The sequence below is a fragment of the Pyrus communis genome, chromosome 7 (assembly GCF_041283825.1).
Source record: "Pyrus communis isolate YQ-2024b chromosome 7, ASM4128382v1, whole genome shotgun sequence".
NCBI classification, from domain to species: domain Eukaryota; kingdom Viridiplantae; phylum Streptophyta; class Magnoliopsida; order Rosales; family Rosaceae; genus Pyrus; species Pyrus communis.
In genome coordinates this window covers 26,747,086-26,761,981 of record NC_142571.1, presented here as the reverse complement: position 1 = coordinate 26,761,981, position 14,896 = coordinate 26,747,086, and the positions used below count along the sequence as shown (strand labels likewise).

The window sequence follows — 14,896 nt, the reverse complement described above, 5'->3', positions numbered from 1 at the left end:
TAAAGTTTTTTCGAGGATCCTTCGACTTTTTGGTATGGATCCATTTTGTGCACACCAAATGTTTGATGTAATTCATGCTATGCATATTTCAGCATCACTCAGCATGTTGCGTCGAGAGCAATTGACAAATTCTCTTGATATCACTCATCATATTACTTTGACATATATCAATATTTGTTGTCATGTGTGCAACATAGTTCGGCTGACGACAACATGCCCAAAATGTTCGACGAAATGCCTCAAGAGAAATAAACTGTGCACGCTTTGTGCTATATTTCTATTAAAAAAACCCTAAGACCTTTAACATTGGGAGCCCCCCAATGTTCAAATTATGAATCCGGTATTGCATATATAAGGAGTTGAAAATTTCTCCCTAGTCCTGGTTTTTCATTCCATTTCACCGGAAATTTTGCAATTTAAGTCGTTAACAACATTTACTTATGAAATCAATCATCAGTTTCATAACCAAATAAATAGTAGGGAAATTAAATTCATATATAACTTGGAGAATTTACGTCATCATTCCAATCGGCAGATAATATACATCCAAAAGAAATCTGAGAATTTACATCGTCATTCTAATCTACCGATGTATGCATCAAAAATAAATTAATACCTTACATATAGATAAGAGGAATTCACTCAAACAAAGTCCTCAAACACCTTTCTCTAATGTATAAAATGAGAAATAAAGGATTTTTTTTTTTTTAAGTGTTAATAACATTCTTTTTGTAAAATCGTGAATACATGCAATAGAAAATAGTGAATTTTTGGATTGTTAACAAAAATTTGATTGTGTAATCATACAAGGTGACATAATTCTTCATTTTAATTCCTGATAATAAAAAACAGTAAGTATTCTCAAGTTTATCTTGAACCATTTTTGTCATTTCATAAGAAAACTACCAATTTTAATCCTAAATCCTAAATCCTAAGGACCATTTATTTTCATTGTCGCTGTCTGAAAGAAACTATTGGGGAATTTATGTGAGGAGAATACTTGGGTACTCATAAGATTTTTCAATGTGACCGTTATATAGGATGATACATCACGTGTCACTGTATAAATGATGAGATACGTGTGTTAAAAAGTTAATAAGTTAAAAAATAAAATTTTCCATCATTTATATAAAAACACATGATGTATTATGCGTATTCCCGTCACAACTAAAAGTTTATTTACTGGAGAGTACCCGATTAGCCTTTATTCTTCATTTGCACACATATAACCAATTAGCCTTTATTCTTCTAGCCAAACATGTGTTATTCTGCTATCCAAACACGGTGGAAACACTACCCAGCCGTCCATCCCAATCCACCATCTTTCCCCACCACCACCAACTCCTTTAAACACACCGATTCATCTCCTTCCTTCCTCCCTTGATTTGGTGCTGCCATGGCAAATCTACCATGGCTGCCGGCAGACCCACCCCCGTCCCCTCTCCACCCACTCGCCTCCCTCATCACCAACGTGTTTCCTCTTCAATCCCTCTCTTCTCCGGCGAGCCATAACCAATCTTTCCCTTTTCGTCGACCCCAAAGCGAACCCCACTCTCTCATGCTCTTCGACGGCGACGTTTGGTTACAAGAATAGTGGGTTTATTTAATTTGTTTTAAAATAACATGTGTCATGATATTACTGGGCCAACTAAAAGGTTCAATATATTGGATACTCACAAGTGAGTACCCAAGTATTGTCCTCCATGTGACGGCAGTTTGGCTACAAATCCACCGAGTTTATGCTATGTGGATCTGTTGTTCCATGGAAAACATCACTTCTTAATCGATTTAGCGACCATTTGCAAAGCGCAGTTGTATCCAAGCTTCTCCACATCCTCCTCCTTCACCATGTTTCCTGAATTTCGCAGAGGTCAAAGAAATAGCAGCGTTTCAGCATCGTCTTCTTTTACTGCAATGGCGACAGTGGCGTCAGATTCCGACCCAGAAGGAGTAGGTCACTGCAACCCATCAAAGTTATGGACTATTGGGGCTCTCTTGATCCTCCCTTCATGCAAAAAGGCGGAGAAATTTCCCCAAAAGATCACAACTTTGAGTGCTCCGGCTGCTTGGAAAATCTTCAAAGTCGGCAAGAACATCTTTGCTTGCAAATTCGAGACTGAATCTTTGTAAGAAATCCCAACATTTTCTATGATTTCCTATCTCTATATCTTTTGGGTTTTTGTTGATTTTCAGCATAAACAAGTTTGTAAGTGATGAATTTGGTTTTTGTAGTGAGAGTTGATGATCCAAGAAATCTTCTTGGCCACTTGGGATTGCTTCAGACCACCATAACTGGGTTTCCAATGGTTTCAGAAATGATACTGGTATGCTTGCTTCTGCAGTTATCGTGTTTATTGAAGTGTTTTCTTAATAAATATTTAATATAATTGATTTGTTTTTTAGCTTCATGAATTGTTACCTACCTTTTTCAGTGTGGTATGTGCTATATGAACAAGCCTTATCACAGAGTTGATTCGTGTTAAAGCATTGAGCACAAGGCATGACCACAAAATAGATATAGAAAGTAATGTGCTTTAATCAAGAGCTTCTAAAGGTCCGATAGTGTATTCGTTCTAAACTTTAAAGAATGATGTATATTTGGGAAACACGTAGGAGTTTCTAGGCAATTGTCAAGTGGTTCGTTCACTGATTTAGTCCAAGGTTTTCATAACAGATGGCGCATTATTCAGAAATCATATCTAAAGCTAGATATGTGTTTTTATTTTTTGTTCATTCTTCAAGAGAGTTACTAAGAAATTGCCATAATAGTGAAGATTTGATTTGTAAAGGCTTCTGAGAAATGAATTCAAAATCACACATGGAAATGAAACAAAGTAATCGTTTGTAACTCTTCATTTTATTTTCATTTACATTACTTTTAGAAAAATAAAGCTCTTATTCATTTCAATCGCTTTTGTTACCGCACTTTAGAGAAATGAATTTGAGTTTAACGGCTAAGTTTTGTTTTTTATTTATGCATTTATTCTCGATGTGTTTTGCCAGATGTGGCAAATGCCACTGCACTGGTTCACTATAACGCAATTGTCAGGTCAAGTGCTTCATGCACCGGGTGACCCATGCTAGTCATTATCCGTTCATATCCAATCAAATCCACCAAACTTACCTTAAATGAGGGGTGGAATTTATTGAGGCGCTTTATAAAATGGCCTTCATAGGGTTTGTTTGAGCAATGAGGATTGACCTTATCGCGGCGGAGGTCTTGTAAATACTTTCGCTGGTCAGTTTCTTGAAGAAGAGCACTTGGTAATTCTCTATCGCTTTTATTTTTTGAATGCAAGTCTTGCTTGTTGTCTTCAGTTGTTTTTTGATGGCCGAAGGAGAATCTAAGAACAAAAATTGCAGATCTTGATTGCTCTTAGATAATCTTCCTATGTTTTTGTATATTCACTAATCATTTTTTGCTGCCATGATCAGGATATAAAGGGATCGAGGGTTTACTAGTGGTGAATCGTTGAGTAGATCAGTTGCACGGATATCACATTTACGATAATCGAGGTAAACTGCTGATAGGCAAGTCCTGCTAAAAAGAAAGAGTATTTCTGATGATCAGAAATATGATTGAAATTTTTTTTACCCCTTCCCAAAGGGCTTTGTACCTTGTTGATTCTTTAATTGTTTTTATATCAAGTGGTGTTTTTGACATAATTGGATCTAATCCTATCATTTATGTTGTGGTTGTCATCAATTTATGATATTGATGTGTTAAGATTTTGTCTCTTAGAGAAGCTCTGATGCCGAAATGGTTGTGATTGGTAAGAATTGAAGGATTTGGAGTAGTATTGGAAGTTCATTGATATCGAAAATGTTGCGGCTGGTACAAAAAATGATAGATTTGGAGTAGGCTTGGAACCATTTGTGTTGAAATCAGACCTTCAAGCACACTTGCTTGATATTAAGCTAAACCCAGAGTCATAATATTTTTGGCATCTGAGCTTGGTTCCAACACCTGATTGCTTATCAGATTGTTAAACAGTTGATGCCCAAAGGGGAGAAGTCAAATGGATGGAGGAAGGGAAATATTTATATACTCTAGTTTGGTTATAAATTAGAATGTCCAAGGATTTTTGGGTTCTGCGATGTCCCTAATTCGAATCCGAGTCCAGGAAGTGGGTTTGGGGGATTTCTAGGTGTAAAAGACAGAAGTTTTCCTCATAAAAAAGAAAAAAAACAGGTCCATCAAATTAGCAATATAACGAAGAAACAAACAAGGAAAAAGAACATGTACCATGTTCATTATGTAGCCTGTCATTGAGTATGTATTTCTCTTCATGTGTCTTCTTTTGTGGAAAATGCCAAATGGATGGTGGTAGTAGTACTCATTAATGCAAAAACAGGTTGCATGTTGTTCTTTTGGAATATGTATTCTATTAAAATTGGACTCGAAAATTCACTTGCCTTCTTTTAGGAGATTGAGTTGTGAATAAGAAATTTAGCTTATGAAAGTTAACATAATTACTCATATTTCATTCTGCAGAGTACAAGACGATTGGGGTTTGCCTTTTTTGGTTTGCATTTATTGTAAAACTTGCAATGTTTCAGTTGAATAATAGTTGGATTTGTGTTCTGTCACATTGTAAATCTGAGATCGGGTGGCATCAGTTCTTTCAAATTTTTCCAATTTTTCTTGGTTGACTATAATGCAAATCAGATTTTTTAAATTGAGATAAAAAGGGTGCCAAATCTAAAGAAGTGAAAGATGTGATGGTTTCCTATCTAAGAGCATGTGAGAGAATATGAAAATTCAGTGAGTTTCTAGTAAGAAGAGCACTGATCAACATGGTTTTGTGAGGTTTGAGAACCTCCCCACAGATTAAGTTTAGGAACAAATATATCCGATGTCACCCTTCCTCTTCCACTAAAACTATTTCTTTTTGTGGAATCACTAGGAATTTCAGTACCTTTTATTTTCTGACACCTTTACTTTTCCAAAATTGAATATATTATACATGAACATCTCATTGTCTTCTTGAAATTACCATGCTTCATCCCTAATATTTATCACTTGATTTATAGATTAGGAGACTGGAAAATAACAAATAGCAGTAACAATGACGTCGGATGGAAATAGACGTAAGAGCGCAAGGTTACTGGATGCGGAAAGCAAGGGCAAGAAAATATGTTACACTGAAGAGGATGTGTCTTCTGAAGAAGATGATTCCTGCCAGACACGGAGAAGAAAAAGGGTTCAGATTGGACCTGTCCAAGATCCGGCCGCAAGCAGAAATGAGAATAAACTGAAAACAGAGGTGTGTACTTAATAATGCTGTGAAAACTGGAACGGTTATTGAACAGGAAGTGGGAATGTCGAAGTGTGTTGACATAATATGTATGTAAATATACCTTATATAGAATAACCACTTGACGCTTAATTTATTCTTTTGAGTTTTTATTAGTCAAGCATAATTTCTGAGTAACAAAATCTGGCAGGCACTCCACATCTTTTCTACATACTTTATATTTATTTAAGTTAATTTATTTTGAATGTAAGGACATGATTGTTTATTGTGAATTTTGCTCTAGAGTCATGGTTTTTAATCTTTTTTTTTTTTTTTTTTTTTTGTGTGCATAAATTGCAGGTTGACAATACACATGCTGGTGATGGTCTGTATTTTTTTTCTTTTAAGATTTAAATTGCAACTTACTATATATATGCTAAGAATAAAAAGACTCGGTAATTCATTTTTATTGTATTTAATCAAACAGCTGCCATGCCATCAGAGACGCCTCTACCAGAATCATGGAAGCTTGAACTGCTTCTTAGCTTTCTGCGAAAGTAAACACTGGGTTATGACATCTTTTCTTAATGATTATTTACAGTTAGCCACGCTATAATATTTAATGAAGTGAAATTTTGTTTTCTTTTGCTCGTATAAGTGATTAGCCTCTTCTTTAGTGAATTCCTCATCAAGAAAGTTAATGCCTTTCTATCTGTCTCCAACTTTAACTACAGGAAAGACTCTTACAATATGTTTGCAAAGCCAGTAAATCCACAAGAGGTTTGCCCTCTTTATTTATGGTCTTTCCAAGTGTATATACTTGTATGGTTGCTAATATATGGTTCTTAATGTGAAAGGTTAAAGGGTACAATGATATCATTAAGGAGCCAATGGATTTCGGCACGATTTCAGAAAAACTCAGTGCAGGAAGCTACAGAACACTGGAAGAATTTCAGGTGGTTCTCTACTTGTTTTTCCTTTCAGTTTCCTTTCGGTAAGGCTCGGAAGAGAAAACTGGTCTTTGCGCTTCTGTATTTAACTCCTCTCTCTTTTTGAGTTTGCTGAAAATTTTGGGTCAGCGTGTGCATAAACATTTGTTTTGACATAAACAGGTCGTCTGGGGTTGGTTCATAAGTTTCCTTATCAAATTTTAATTTTCATTCTACTTTATGGTTGTAGGATTGAAACAAACTGTGTCCCATCACATTTGTGATTGTAACCTTAATGGTGGATTAAATTTTAATACTGATACACAAATCTGGTGCTTTAGTTTTGATGTTCATTTGGTCAATGTACAGCATGATGTGTATTTGGTGTCGGCCAATGCAATGTCATACAACCCCCCATCCTCCATTTTTAATAGAGAGGTCAGTACATAAGCACTGTTATCATCAAAGTTGACCAACATCTTATGCTCTTGGAATCTCCATTTTTGCCTGAAGTATATTCAATTTACGGCTTTCCAGGCTCGTTATATAAAAATTATAGCGGATGAGTTGTTTGGTGCACTGAAGAATGACCTCAAAAGCTTTGAAAGTGTGCGTTCCTCAAAAACATCACGAGCTGGTATGAGGAGCAAGAACATCACGAACAGTTCTGCTGATAGGTCAACTAATGGGATGCCTTCAAGGGGTAGGTGTAAGTCCAAACTACGCATGCCCTAAGTTCAACTTTGAAATTTACATTTTGGCTAAAGTGATTATACAGGAATAGACTACCCTCATTTCTTATGAGATATTGATCAAAGACTTATTCAGTATTCTGCATTTGCTTGTAACAGCGCAACGGGTTGCCGAGCAGAAGTTACAAAAAGCCGAAGTTCTTAATCCTCAGTTTTCAACTTCAAACTTTCAGCGTAGAGATCTAGATCTTAGTGTGGCATTATCTCATAATGGCATCAATAATTCTCAATCTTCAAATATCATTCCGCGTTCCACCCCAACTCAGTACTGTGGTGTACAAACAAACGTTGGGCGCCATAATGGTCAGTTTATTGGGACTCTGCCCTCAATCAATGCCTCCTTTAACAGCAGCATTGGAACTGATGTTGGTAGGGGTAGGGGTCCCGTTATAACTAATCTGCCTGCTTCAGAACTAAGGAGGCAATTTGAAAAGGTTTATGGTCCATCACCATCTTCTTCCAGGTGGCGCTGCCCTCGGGGTAATTCAAGTTGGACTCCAGCATTTTGCTCCACACTTGGGCTGAACTCAAATTGTTCGGGAGGTGAACCACGTCAATTTCAACCTCTGGGTGGTAGAGGATGCACACCGTATGGAACTAATAGTTCCAAGCAGGCAAGCCAAGGTCTGAACCGGTTGAGGCCAGCGGAGATAGGGCCACAACGACCTGTCTTCCAACCATTCGAGCAGCAAGGGCAAGGCCGGAGCACACCAACCTCTGGAAGCCAAGGTCTGAATCCATTGAGGCCAGTGGAGATAGGGCCACGACGACCTGTCTTCCAACCATTCCAGCAGCAAGAGCAAGGCCGGAGCACACCAACCTCTGGAAGCCAGGGTCTGTACCGGTTAAGGCCAGCGGAGATAGGGCCACGACGACCTGTCTTCCAACCATTCCAGCGGCAAGGGCAAGGCCGGAGCACACCAACCTCTGGAACCAGCATGAGGCCTATAAATTTGTCAGACGTAGATCAATGGTTTGGGCATCATTGGAGTGGAGGGGTATCAAACACTGGAGCTCCTCCTGCAAGCTCACAAGGGCTAGGTGCCGCGGAAACAAACATGTTTCCTTTGAACTCTCCGCACTCAGGGGGATCAAACACTGGAGCTCCGCCTGCAAGTTCTCAGGGATGTGACTGAACCCGTGGAAATATCGGCCATGAAGGTTGTATGAATATGTTGCGTGAACAAACATGTCAGTGTGCTCGCGGTTCTGTTTTATCCTACCGTTTCCATTTCGTCAGAACATAAGAGTTGGAAGTTATGCTTTGTTGTTTTTTTATGAAACTGCTGAGATGAACTCAACTTTTGGCTTTGGTTTTGGTTTTTCCTAGACAATTACAATCCATCTTCTGCTTGTTGCATGTTGCTTGTGTGTCGGAGGTTTTAAGTTCAATTTCTCGTTAAGTTCAATTCCCGCTACTTCTGTAGTGGGCCTAACTTGTAATGGGCCGAATAAGAGATAGTCACAAATAGTGGCCCAATGGATCCTAACAATCTTAACCCTTAAAATACTACGTGTCCTCGTGCTGTTTCCGGTAAAACCTCACCGCAAGCAACCTGATTCCCTTTCCGGCAGTAAACGATAATTTGAATTTTTTAAGATTCTGAAAATTTGATTAAACCCGATGTGTCCTCATCTGTAAAAATGCAACGGACTTAGGGGCCTTTCGTGAATAAGGAGAAATATATAATGTCGATTTGGCCCTGTTAAATTTTAAAAAGGCAAGGGCATAATCGACTTATTGGACTCCAGTTGTGCTGTTTCTAATCTATCACTCGATTTTGGTACGTATACCCATTATCTTCCACTATCGACGCAGAATAAAAGCAGAGGGAAAGAGAATGGAGGTCAGTGCAGCGGTGGCTACGGCGGCTGCCGCCATGTCCGTCAAGAGCATGGAGTTGAAATGGGTAAGCAGCAGAGGCAAAACCCAGATGGAAAAAACCATAAAAACGCCATCAAAGTCCAAATCGCCATTTCCCCTGCAAGCCATGGTCCCAATTTTCATATCCACAAACCCTTCTCACGTACACCCATCTGACCTCCGAGACCTCTTCACCGCCTGCAAACTCTCACCCCACCGGTTCCCCAATTACGCCGACGACGGCGGCGTTGAAGCCGTCGACTTGCACAAGCTGCGCATTGCTCTCTCCCACAGCTCAGTCCTGGTCTCTGTCTTCTGCAAGCCAAGTGATTTAATTGGTGATTCATCAACTTTATCTTCTTCCATCGAAGCGCAGCAGCAAAAGAGGAAGAAGAAGAAGACGGTTGGCTTTGGAGAGTTGCTTCATAATGCGGTGATGCCTGTTTCACCATCTAACGGTCAGTTGGTCGGCTTTGGCCGCGCCGTTTCCGATCTCGGACTCACCGCCTCCGTCTACGATGTCATGGTATTAATTAACACCATTTTTCCAAGAGAAAATGTTGAAATATGGATGTATTGTATGAAGATGCTTAAGTGTCTGTTTGTCAGGTGATTCCTTCGTTGCGGGAAATGGGAATCGGCAGGATGATTGTTAGAAGAATCATAAGGTGCTTCAGTTTTCTATCATTCTTAAAACCGATTTTTTGTTAAAAGTTTTCAACTTCATCGTTTGCTCTGAATGGTACCTTCATGAAATGTTCATGTAGCTCACAATGTTAAGTAACACCGGGATTTGCAGACTTGGGCATAGCTAAGTTGGCTACCCAAGTTTGAATCCTCTTCCCGTAGTTTAGATTAGATTAGAATATCGCTCCAATAAGAAAACCGCGAGGATTTTGGGAGATTGGGAGTATATTTCTTCTGTGGTGTGTGAAAAGCTTTCCATTACTTGTTGCAGAATACTCACAAGTAGAGACATCTATGACATAGCTGCCCTGTGCTCAGAAGATGAGAGGTAACAATTACACAGATCTCGCTTGAATGCCGAAAAGCCTCAATCTTTTGGTGAAAAAAATATCTGCTGTGAATCTTGATTTCAGGTCATTCTTCAAAGGGTGTGGCTTTGGGGATGACATTTTGGCCTCCACTGCAATGATGTATACAAGGAGTAGTATTTCAACTGATCCTGAAGGCAATCAACAGATGATTAAACGTGCCGGTCGGAAGCTATTGCTAGTTCCACCCCTCTTAAGTACCTTAGGATGCAAGAAGACTAGGAAATCGTAAAGCCCAGCCCCGATATACCCTTGGCTAAAGCATCGAGATTCGAGACCCAAAACGGACTCTTTTCTTCTTCTCTTTTCCTGAAGGAGGGAGGGAGTAAGCTAGTTTACCTGTAAGCTTTTGATCATGTAAACTTGTGTAAAAAATAGTCTCACTGTTATATATTGCCTTCATAGTCATATTCCCTACAGTATTATGCTGTGCGTTTTGTATTTTAAATCACAGATTCCTGCCCATCTGTGGTGCACTTTTGGCAGGGAAAAGAAGTTTGACAAAAGGGGTTAGCCCAAAATGTTGGTAGGGCATAAAAATTATCTCACCTCCAAAGTAAAGTAGCAATTTAGATCATGCTAAACAGCTTCCCTTCTTTTTCTTCAAGAAAGTTGTCTCTCTCAGCTTCTCTCTTTCCTTCAATTAGCCTGGCATGGGGAAACTCTTGGTTGAAGTGTGCCTGATATCCGCTCGAGGGCTCACGCGTTCCTCTTCGTTATGGAAGCTCCAGTGGTATGCTGTTGGGTGGACTAATCCCAACAACAAATACTGCACCAAGATTGATGCATCTGGAAATGCAAATCCGGTTTGGAGAACCAAGTTTGCTACCTTGGTTGAGGGCTCGGAGGCGGACTTGCAGGATCTGGCGCTGCATATTGAAGTGTACAGCAGAGAGCCTATATTCCTCAGAGAAAAGCTTCAGGGGACGGCAACTATTGTCCTGAAAGAGTTTCTGTCTAAGCATAACAAGAACTCTGGGGATCCAAGGCAAGGAGCTGAAGAAGTCGGGAGCTACCAGTTGCGGAAGAAGAACTCCAACAAACCTCAAGGGTTCGTCGATGTTTCAATACGGATTTCCGAGGATATGGAAGCTCAAAGCTCGTACACAGGTTCATAATTTATCGAAAAACTTTGAAAGATCTTTGTATAAATTGAGTTTCGAATTTAATGTGATTAGACTTCACTTCTGTTTTTTATGGGCAGTGAGGGAGGACCTATGGATCACAGCAATACCATCACCTTGGCTACTGGAGATGGGTCTGCACCAGCGATACGACCTGTAGCTCGACAACAAAGGCCAGAAGATCAGTTCCGTATCAACTCTCCATATGCACAACTAATGCCTTTCCCTCCGAACTATTCCAATCCTTCTGCAGTTGGACCAAGCTACCCACCAGCCAGCGCCCCAAGTTACCCACCAGCAAACGGACCAAACTACCCTTCAGCAAGCGGACCAAGCTACCCACCAGCAGGCGGGCCAAGCTATCAGCCGCCTCGAACTCTACCACCGCCTCCCCCACCTTCTAATGTTGGCTACGTACCCACTTTTGTCCGGAGAACAGATCGAATGCCAGAGACCTATATTAATATGCCATCATCTGGAGCACCGCCTGGTCGCAGAGGAGCAGCTGGTGTTGGAATGGGAATCGGTGCTGGAGCGCTGGCGGCTGGTGCTGTGATCTTTGGTGATGACTTCATGTCAGGATTCGACGTTCCTTCTGGCTTACAAGATGCTAGTCTTACTATATCAATTGATCCTCCTTTCTGAGCATGTTTGTAATTAGCATTAGATTATGAAATGAAAATCTGTTAATTACTTTTTAATTACAACCATAATCATCCAAACATAAATTTTATAATGAAAAGTAGTACAGCTATTGTGTTATACTTCAATTTACAGGTATTTCCCATTCCGTTGCTGAAAAAAAATTCACGTCCTAAGAACTTCGCCTGAGCACATTCCGATGTTAGTTTGCTTGATCAAACCCGTCATTTACGAGACAAGCGTCACACTACAGCTTGTATGTGCTGCTCCTGAGAGTCTCCCAAAGCTGTTTGCAGAAACTTCTTAACTATTGAGACAAACTCATGAAATTTCTCTTCATGTGGCAAGTGCCCACAATGCTTTATTACTTCAAGGTAAGATCCGGGTATGGCTTGTGATAGCCTCTTGGCATTCCACGAGGGGACAATCCGGTCAGTATCACCCGTAACAATCAGAACTGCGTTTCAAAGAGAGAATGGTTAGGATCAACATTACATGTTTCCTCTCCAACATAAACGATAAGACAGTGTCTATTAGCAGAGCATAAAAGGTCTTGGCTAGACTAAATGTTCATGGCTCAAACACACTAGCCAAAACTAGAATCTGGTTATTTGGCTCGGGGAAAAATATAAGGTTAAACTGTTACCAGGGCATGAGATTTCACGTAGTCTTTTCGACAATGGTGGCTTCGACTCAGATGAAGTGTCTGTGAGCATTGCTGCTGTGTACTCTAGAAGTGCCTTGTCCCAACCCTTAATACTCAATGGCTGCATGTCATACGAACATCCAGGTTAGCACCATGCTCCCCCGAAACCAAACACAAAAAAGATGGCAAAACTATTCAAGATGATAACCTTTGTATAACCTTGTATGACATGTTCAGTGACTTGTTTCGAGTCATACCACGCATTCTTAACACCAGCAACGCCAAATTTATCAATAACCATCCTCACCTGAAAATCATATGGTAAGTTACTGTCAGATGTCAAAAAAAGAAAATACCAGTATATCTTGTCCAGGGACATAACTATACAACCATTGTACTGAACTAATAGATTTTTCAAGCCAGAACTTAGAACATTAGGAGAAAACATTTTCAAGATAATCTTAAACGTTTGATCTTTTGCTCTATTTCGCTGGAACACTCGATCAATTTACAGTAACTGGAAAAATGAAACCAAATGCAATGTAAAAAAATTGAGAAGGGGAGATCCTTACGAGCATTGCAGCCAAGGCAGAGCGTAGAATAGCCAATAAGAATTTCTTGTACAAAGAGTTAAGCATGCCAACCATTCCCTTCACGAGTTGCATTACTGCATCTGAAATAAATTTGGTAAACTTGGACAGAGTCTTGAAAAACTGGATAAATGGATTTCCTTGATTTACAGAATTTGAGGCATCTTCTTCAGTCTGGTTATCTTCTTCCGGTTGATGGCCCTTAGCAACCTTCTCAATAGCCCTTGGGGCAAAAATTGCTGGGGAGATAAGGATTAGAGCAGCAACACGCTCTGGGGATTCAAAATATGAATCAACTGCTACAAGACAACCAGCGGAATGCCTGATTTAAAAATTCAAATCATAGTGATGAAACGATGACAATGATTGAGAAGCTTTACTATCTCTCTTAAAACAACTTATATATAGCCCAAAGGCACTAAACGAGACTTAATCTCAATGGGAGTACCAAGAAAATGTCAGCATAACCATTTTTTCTTTCTTTCTCGAGACTGATTTATAGGGTGCAGAATTTGCCCGTGTTTTCTTCTCTTCTAGATCAGTGAATATCATATTCAACGCTTGCATAGATGGTGCTAGTCATTTTGATTCGGACACAACAATAAAAACGGCTTAGATGACTGGCCACCCGGTCAGCAAATTTATATGTTTCATTGAGGTTTTAATTCAAGTTTATCCAACATCTACTCAGGGTAATCCAAAGAACGAGCTTTCTCGACACAGGCATGTTTACTAAAATTGCAATCTCCAGAATAGATAAATGAAAATCAAGGATTCCCTTAGAATAAAAGGCAGATCAAGAGAACGACAATGTACATACCCCACTAGAATCGCCTTCTCAGCTGCCAGAAAATCAATGAAGTACAAGGTAGCAAGCACTGCAAACGCCATGGAATACGGATTCAAAGGCTTGGATTCCCCATTTTCAGAAGATAAATGCCCAAAAGCGCTTACCCTTGATGTCAATCCAAAGGCTGGTCTATCAAAGGCAAGAACTTTGGAACCAGTAGCCTCTGCCAACGGCTTCATAACTCGACTGAACGAGAAAACTGAGGCTCCGAAGCCATGTAACAAAATCATAGGAAACCCAACATTCTTAGTCTGGCTAGAGAGAGCCTCAGCCTCATGTACCTGTGATTGTGCATCATATACCTTGTGGTGTATCTCCACTCCTCTAAACTCACAAAAACAACTATCCGGGTCAGCTAAAAGTTTTGGATTCTCCAGTTCATCTTCTTCAACCCCAGCTATTCCCCTCCTCTTCTGCTTTGTTTGCACATCCAGCAATTGCTCTGGTGGTGATTTAAAGTCAGAAATAAAATATTAAAAAAAAAAAAAAAAAAAAAAAAACAAACAAACAAACATACACAAAAGGTAAAGGGAAGTGATTTCCACACACCCCTTTGTCTCTTTATGCACGCCTCTGTTTAATTCTAACTTACGCAGAAGGAGAAATCATTTCCTAACGTATACTAACAACTAGGAACAACCCAATAAGGCATAAAGCAAAACAGGAGCAAATAATTCCAATGATGAAAAGTTATCCCACTTCCCAATTCCAACGGCTAATTAACATGATGAGCGGAATAACGAGCATCGATAATAAAACACAGAAAGATAAGGAATTTACGCTTACCAGAACCGGAGTATTGGGCGCCGCCGGAGCCACTGACGGAAGCAGCAGAAGCGACCGGAAAAGACTTGAGAATTGTGTGGTTTTTGGCATCTGAACCAAATCTTGACGGAAAGCTTAAGCTGATGGTGGTGTTGCCGCCACGAAAGCTTGATACTTTGCTGCAATTCTTGAGCAAGGCAAAGTCCGGAGGAAGCACCCCAACTCCTGCGCTGCTCCCCATTGGGATTTTGGCGCCTTCAATCTCTACCCACTCACCTGAACTTTACGTAGTGGCCTTGAATCTGTGAAAAGACTTTTATTTAGGTGTCAAATTGTAATATAACTTGCACTTTGGGTGATTCAATGTAAAATTATTAGTTCGTGAGGCAAATTCACAAAAATAAAAAAAATTCAGGGGCCATTTCTGCAATTCTTCTTTTTA

At 39.8% G+C, this 14,896-nt stretch overlaps 4 protein-coding genes across 14 annotated transcripts; 3 read left to right on the top strand and 1 right to left on the bottom strand.

Annotated features, from left to right (window-relative positions):
- Positions 1 to 1,210: 1,210 nt before the first annotated feature.
- On the top strand, positions 1,211 to 8,278 carry LOC137734854 (uncharacterized). 11 transcript variants are annotated; one of them, XM_088696757.1, is made up of 13 exons: positions 1,353 to 1,593; positions 1,869 to 2,126; positions 2,233 to 2,324; positions 3,004 to 3,264; positions 3,436 to 3,516; positions 5,035 to 5,267; positions 5,598 to 5,622; positions 5,725 to 5,794; positions 5,972 to 6,017; positions 6,095 to 6,193; positions 6,536 to 6,604; positions 6,704 to 6,875; positions 7,018 to 8,278. In XM_088696757.1, the coding sequence occupies exons 6-13, from the start codon at positions 5,070 to 5,072 to the stop codon at positions 8,052 to 8,054; spliced, it is 1,716 nt and encodes a 571-aa protein (XP_088552883.1). In that variant the 5' UTR covers positions 1,353 to 1,593; positions 1,869 to 2,126; positions 2,233 to 2,324; positions 3,004 to 3,264; positions 3,436 to 3,516; positions 5,035 to 5,069; the 3' UTR covers positions 8,055 to 8,278. The 11 variants fall into 11 exon arrangements, with proteins under 11 accessions (XP_068330263.2, XP_088552884.1, XP_068330264.2 ...); XM_068474162.2 differs by having other exon boundaries at positions 1,211 to 2,126; positions 3,050 to 3,264; positions 5,040 to 5,267; XM_088696758.1 differs by having other exon boundaries at positions 1,211 to 2,126; positions 3,050 to 3,264.
- A 15-nt stretch (positions 8,279 to 8,293) lies between these two features.
- Positions 8,294 to 10,259, top strand: LOC137733634 (Acyl-CoA N-acyltransferases (NAT) superfamily protein). The gene is made up of 4 exons (XM_068472770.2): positions 8,294 to 9,308; positions 9,392 to 9,450; positions 9,741 to 9,797; positions 9,883 to 10,259. The coding sequence occupies exons 1-4, from the start codon at positions 8,760 to 8,762 to the stop codon at positions 10,067 to 10,069; spliced, it is 852 nt and encodes a 283-aa protein (XP_068328871.2). The 5' UTR covers positions 8,294 to 8,759; the 3' UTR covers positions 10,070 to 10,259.
- LOC137733633 (uncharacterized) lies at positions 10,223 to 11,731 on the top strand. Its single transcript, XM_088696766.1, has 3 exons — positions 10,223 to 10,363; positions 10,485 to 10,928; positions 11,016 to 11,731. Exons 1-3 carry the CDS (start codon positions 10,358 to 10,360, stop codon positions 11,604 to 11,606), a joined length of 1,041 nt encoding a protein of 346 aa, XP_088552892.1. The 5' UTR covers positions 10,223 to 10,357; the 3' UTR covers positions 11,607 to 11,731.
- LOC137733628 (alpha/beta-Hydrolases superfamily protein) lies at positions 11,675 to 14,799 on the bottom strand. The gene is made up of 6 exons (XM_068472765.2): positions 14,476 to 14,799; positions 13,660 to 14,131; positions 12,822 to 13,161; positions 12,458 to 12,556; positions 12,250 to 12,370; positions 11,675 to 12,060 (listed from the first exon to the last, which is right to left on the bottom strand). The coding sequence occupies exons 1-6, from the start codon at positions 14,693 to 14,695 to the stop codon at positions 11,846 to 11,848; spliced, it is 1,467 nt and encodes a 488-aa protein (XP_068328866.2). The 5' UTR covers positions 14,696 to 14,799; the 3' UTR covers positions 11,675 to 11,845.
- Positions 14,800 to 14,896: the final 97 nt, after the last annotated feature.

Bases quoted from the DNA above. Each gene is read 5' to 3' on its own strand.
- LOC137734854 (XM_068474162.2), top strand. From the start codon at position 5,070: ATGACGTCGGATGGAAATAGACGTAAGAGCGCAAGGTTACTGGATGCG. The intron at 5,268-5,597 runs GTGTGTACTTAA...CATAAATTGCAG, and splicing joins AGAATAAACTGAAAACAGAG to GTTGACAATACACATGCTGG. The intron at 6,605-6,703 runs GTCAGTACATAA...ACGGCTTTCCAG, and splicing joins CCTCCATTTTTAATAGAGAG to GCTCGTTATATAAAAATTAT.
- LOC137733628 (XM_068472765.2), bottom strand. From the start codon at position 14,695: ATGGGGAGCAGCGCAGGAGTTGGGGTGCTTCCTCCGGACTTTGCCTTG. The intron at 13,162-13,659 runs GTATGTACATTG...TTTTTAAATCAG, and splicing joins GAGAAGGCGATTCTAGTGGG to GCATTCCGCTGGTTGTCTTG. The intron at 12,061-12,249 runs GTAACAGTTTAA...TTTGAAACGCAG, and splicing joins ACGTGAAATCTCATGCCCTG to TTCTGATTGTTACGGGTGAT.
- LOC137733634 (XM_068472770.2), top strand. From the start codon at position 8,760: ATGGAGGTCAGTGCAGCGGTGGCTACGGCGGCTGCCGCCATGTCCGTC. The intron at 9,451-9,740 runs GTGCTTCAGTTT...TACTTGTTGCAG, and splicing joins ATTGTTAGAAGAATCATAAG to AATACTCACAAGTAGAGACA. The intron at 9,798-9,882 runs GTAACAATTACA...TCTTGATTTCAG, and splicing joins CTGTGCTCAGAAGATGAGAG to GTCATTCTTCAAAGGGTGTG.
- LOC137733633 (XM_088696766.1), top strand. The intron at 10,929-11,015 runs GCTCAAAGCTCG...TAATGTGATTAG, and splicing joins GGATTTCCGAGGATATGGAA to ACTTCACTTCTGTTTTTTAT.